This window comes from Echinops telfairi, unplaced genomic scaffold, assembly GCF_000313985.2.
Source record: "Echinops telfairi isolate 266 unplaced genomic scaffold, ASM31398v2 ScPeMD7_7457;HRSCAF=8495, whole genome shotgun sequence".
NCBI classification, from domain to species: domain Eukaryota; kingdom Metazoa; phylum Chordata; class Mammalia; order Afrosoricida; family Tenrecidae; genus Echinops; species Echinops telfairi.
In genome coordinates, this window is record NW_022111357.1 from 11,562,103 (window position 1) to 11,567,249 (window position 5,147).

General features: G+C 59.9%; 1 protein-coding gene across 1 annotated transcript in view; it reads left to right on the forward strand.

Annotated features, from left to right (window-relative positions):
- The window catches only part of TRIM62 (tripartite motif containing 62), a 25,091-nt gene extending 22,131 nt beyond the window's left edge, over nucleotides 1-2,960 (forward strand). The window contains exon 5 of the mRNA XM_004704992.3: nucleotides 658-2,960. Within this exon, the coding sequence (XP_004705049.1) occupies nucleotides 658-1,208 (551 nt within the window). The 3' untranslated portion in view covers nucleotides 1,209-2,960. The remainder of the gene's footprint in view (nucleotides 1-657) is intronic.
- Nucleotides 2,961-5,147: the final 2,187 nt, after the last annotated feature.

Below are 5,147 nucleotides of genomic sequence, written 5' to 3' on the forward strand. Positions count from 1 at the left end.
TCCAACCCCTCCTGGGGCTCCCACCTGGAAACAGTCAACTAGGCTACCAAGAGCCCAGCCCAGTCCCCCTTCTCTGTCGGGCCATGCTTCAGCTCCCTCAGGGGGACCTGCCAGGCCAATGTGGCCCAGAGCCAGGTGATATATACACACACATACCACCCCCACCCCCTCCCGTGTCTCCTGTCCAAAGAGCAAAACACAGAGAGTCAAACTGAATTTGGCAAGATGTCCCAGTGCCCTGTCCTGGGTGCACACTAGAGATCCACACCATTCCTGAGGGCAAGGAGGGGACCCCAAAATGACACACTCTGTCAGAGGGGGGCACACGCAAAGTGAAGGCCAGATGACCAGGAGGGCGTCCCTGAGTGCAGGCCATTTGGACTGAGTGTCTTGGGGGCGGGGTGGGGGGACCATATCGAGCTGAGAGAGGGGAGGGAGCAGCCAGAGCCAGCACACTGCCGAGTGGGAGGCGGGGAGGGAGAAGTCTGCTGGAAGACAGGGCTGTGGACGAGCTCTTTGAGGCCAGACTGACATCGGAAGGAACTGAGCCATTGCCCTTCCACCTGCACAGCCTTCTGAGGACCAGAACCTTGTCCCCAGGGAGACACCACTGAACCCATAGCCTTCTTGCCTTCATCATCTCCCCTCCCCCCACAGTGCCAGCCGCCCTGACCCTGGACCCAGGCACTGCCCACCAACGTCTGATCCTGTCTGATGACTGCACCATTGTGGCCTACGGCAACCTGCACCCCCAGCCGCTGCAGGACTCGCCAAAGCGCTTCGACGTGGAGGTGTCGGTGCTTGGCTCCGAGGCCTTCAGCGGTGGGGTGCACTACTGGGAGGTGGTGGTGGCGGAGAAGACTCAGTGGGTGATCGGGCTGGCCCATGAGGCCGCCAGCCGCAAGGGCAGCATCCAGATCCAGCCCAGCCGGGGCTTCTACTGCATCGTCATGCACGACGGCAACCAGTACAGCGCCTGCACAGAGCCGTGGACCCGGCTCAACGTCCGTGACAAGCTCGACAAGGTGGGCGTCTTCCTGGACTACGACCAGGGCCTGCTCACCTTCTACAACGCCGACGACATGTCCTGGCTCTACACCTTCCGCGAAAAGTTCCCAGGCAAGCTCTGCTCCTACTTCAGCCCCGGCCAGAGTCACGCCAACGGCAAGAACGTGCAGCCGCTGCGGATCAACACCATCCGCATCTAGTGTGGCCAGCACAAGCGCTGCCCACCTGGGGCTGTGGCCACCCACCAGCAAGAGCCCGGCCCAGGAGGCGAGAGGCCTGGGGTCTCTCCTGGCTTGGCCTCCCGGAGACACAAGCCAGTGCACCCGTCAGCCTCCGTGTCCCTATCTGTACACTGGAGCGGGCACCCACAGTCCCTAACTAAGCTCGTTTCCAGCACTGATGTTCCCTGTCTCCCTGACCTTGATGGGGACCCAGTCTTTGGTCCAAGGATGTGAATTGTCAACCCCTGCCTGACCTTCATCCCCTTCCTCTCGAGCCAGGGAGCTACCTCCTCCGTTTCCCTCCAGCCCAGGTGCCGTGGACTCAGGATATGCCAAGGTATTGCCAGCAGGTGGCAGCTCTGCAGAGACACGCAACTTGTCTCTGCTCCCTGGCCTATGACTTGCCCCTGGCCAGACGGATGATGGGCTTTTGGGCCTTTGAGTTCTGCCAACAGAACTCCGTTCTAGGACTTCCTGAGAACCGCCCTCCCGACATCCCTCACCACACGCACCACATGGTTCCTGCTTGCCCCACTGATCTGCAGGTCACCGGTGCCACCGTGAGGGGGTGCTGACCTGCAGAAGGCGGCTCGTAGTTGGACACACATGCAACAGTCGCCGTGCCACCTTCCTGCCCACAGACCTAAAGATGGGCAAGGGCACCCCTCTCCCCACCCCACAGGCTGACACAGCCCATTTCCCTAAGGGCACCTGCAGGATGAGTACCACTGGGTGACCCGAGTCCCCAGAACCTGGAAACCAGAGTGCAGCCAGCCCTCAGCAGCGGGGCCTCTGTGCCCAGGCCAGCACGCAAGGAGGCTGCTGGGAGCATTTGTTTGAGTGAGCCTGGGCCTGGCGAGTCCCCTCCTCAGACAGTAGGGCTCTGTTGCCGACAACAGGAGCCCCTTCAGCTAGCCTCAACAAAGGATTCCTTTTCAGGTCCCCGGAGACTTAGCAAATCAGTAGAAGGGCTGCAGGAGTCAGCTCTCTGGTGCATTTCCAGGAACAACTCCCAGCCCCCCCCGACTCACGAAGCCTCTATTGTGACCAGGACAGCTGCTCCCACCTGCAGGAAGCCACTGCCCCCCGGAAGCTGCCGGCTGCAGACCCGCTGCCTCTGCTGCTGTCCGTGCCATGGCAGCAAATGGATGTCCCCAGACTGGCCTCTGCCTCCACTGAACTCTGTTCCCAGGGATTCAGCATGGGGAAACCTCATTCAGATCCCGAACCTTCACTGCAGGGAAGTCTGGGGAATGTAGTATCTCCCTTGCCAGGCTCCGCAGCACAAGACCCGAGCTAGAAGGGGGTCTGAGCAAGGGCGTCCTTGCCGTCCGCTGCAGCACCCAGCATACAGAGTCCACCTCTCAGCGTGGACTTTGGGGCGGCAGACTCTCGGGTGTCCTGCCCTGGGGCTCTGTCCCTGCCCACGATCAGGAACCTGCGGAATTCAGGACCAAGCCAAAATACCTCCTCAGCCTTGGCCTTTCTTTCTGGTCGTGGGGCCTGGGTTCTGCATTTAAAGTCTCTGCCCATGTCAACGCCGAGAGAATCGCTGGCCCACCTCACTGCTGTCCCCTGGGGCCTCACCTGGGCAAGTGGAGCCCTCACCCCACCCCTTTAAGCTACCATGTCTCTGGACCACTCCCATGGATTTTTTTTTTTTAATTTAAAATGTCACCCATTTTGTGAGTTAAGAATGAATTTGTATTAAAGTTACACGATGCGTGGTCATCCTGTTCATTTTGACGTGCACAAAGGGCCTAGAGAGTGCACACGCATGAGCGTGACTTAGGCCCACAGGACCCCTGCCAGGTGAATGCTACCGTGCCCAGCCCACAGAGAAAGAGAAATGGGGTTCTGAGAAGGGGACTTGTTACGAGCCTAGCTTCCACTGTGGTGAGAGGGGGGCGGGGGTGTTGATAGTCTTGGGAGCAGGCAAGGACATTAGGCAGTCATAAGACGGGACTCTGGAGCCGCACAGACCTGAGTTCGAAGCCAGATCCCATCACCATGTGGCTTTAGCGAGAAAGACTGGCCCTGTCTAGGTGTCAGTTTTGTGTCTGAAAAGCAGGATCAGATCCGCCTCCTGGGATTTGGTAGTAAGCGTCACATGCAGCACTTCGGCTGCTTCCCCGAGTCTTGCCTGGAGCCATTAGGTTTTCTGAACCCCTGAGCTGGTTCAGAGCCTATCCTGCCAGGGTCTCAGGACGAGCTGGCCTAGGAGGCCTGTCGGCGATGGTTGGTCCATAGCTGCTGAGGGGATGGTGCGGGGCCGGGTGGCATTTCGTTGCAGCGTGCAGCGGTCGCCATGCGCTGTGGGCCTCCTGATGGCAGCTGGCAACACGGCGCACTGGTGATTCCGTGGTAGAACTCTCACCTCCAGTCGGGAGGCCTGGCCTCCGAGCAGCCACCACTCACCTGGGAGCGTGGGCTTGCATGTTGCTATGACAATGCGGGGGCGGGGCTTCCAGCCCAAGGCGAAGGAAGACCTCATGGTTGACTTCCAAAGGTCTGCGAGTGAGGACCCTGTGGGTCACAGGTGCTGTTTCCCCTGTGATTCAATGGCAGCTACCAGGAGCGCCCCCACATCTGCTGTGTGGAAGGGGGTCCCTCCGGCCTCTGACGGATGGGGTGGCAGCCCGGTGGGGAGCTCGGTGACTCGACGTGCTCCATGACACCTGGTGGACCTTTGCCTATGGTCTAGGGACCGAGCAAGGGCAACAGCCCGAGGCCTTGACTTGTCTGGAGTCCTCAGAGGGGGCATGAACAAGGACGGGGCAGGAGGGCTCTCCAGTTGGCTGATGGAGGGCCCGAGGGTTACAGAGGGGCAATGGGGAGACTAGGGTCTCCCCACGATCCTGCTGTGCACTCGGTTCCCTGCAAGGCACCCGCCCCACACGCACTGCTGCTCCCCAAGATGAGTGACGTCATTTCTATCTTTCAGGCCCACCGAGCAGTTACAAGACACACTAGACCAGTGGTTCTCAACCTTCCTAATGCCGCAACCCTTTAATACACTTCCTCCTGTTGTGATCCCGTACTGTGGGCGTATCTGCAATGTGGGCAGACCCTCCTGGAGACAGAGGAGCAGTGTCTCGGTTCCTAAGGCCATCGGAAACAGGGTCTTACGCAACCCCTGTGAAAGGGTCAACCCCTGTGAAAGGGTCGTTTGACCCCCAAAGGGGCCTCAACCCATAGGTTGAGAACCGCTGCACTAGAAGGAAGTTAGACCGAATGTTAATTAAGCTCAGGGGACTGGGTCTTCTTGCCCTCGGGGGTGAACCCCCAAGTCCTCCCTGCCCTTTCCCCCTCCACCTGATTGCCAGACCCAAGAAGAAGTGATGGCCAGGAGGTGGCGTCCAGAGAACTCCTGCCTGCAAGCACCTGGGCTTGATAGATGCCCGGAAGCTCACATTTAATGCAGCAAAGAGGGGAGAGGGAGGTGGCCCAGCCCCAGAGAGCAGACCGGGATCCGCAGGGATCTGACAGTTCAAAAGACAGGCGCCTCCTGCCTCATCCCTGTGTGTGGCCACCAGAGTCCCACCTCTTTTGTGCCTTATCTAACCACCCAGACAGCCCACGAGGCTGCTCTCATTATCTGTGCCTGCGTGGCTCCCCAGAGGACCCACAGCCAGGCCTGGGTCCCAGCGGGTACTGGGAACCAGCCTTCTCAGCACCTAATAAGGCGTTAGCTCCCGCCCTTCCCTCCAGGGTGGCAGCAGGGACAGAAAACAACAGGGAGAAGGGTGCCTGGCAGCACAGAGCTTGGCTCTGGTGCTCAGGGACAGGTCTCTCCCTTGCTAAAGAGCCCATCCCGGAGGACTGACTGCTCACACCTGGGCAACATCCCCCTCCCTCCACCCACCTACCTGGCCCTCCCCCTTGCCACCACTGCAGGTGAGCCACCAAGAGAAGGCA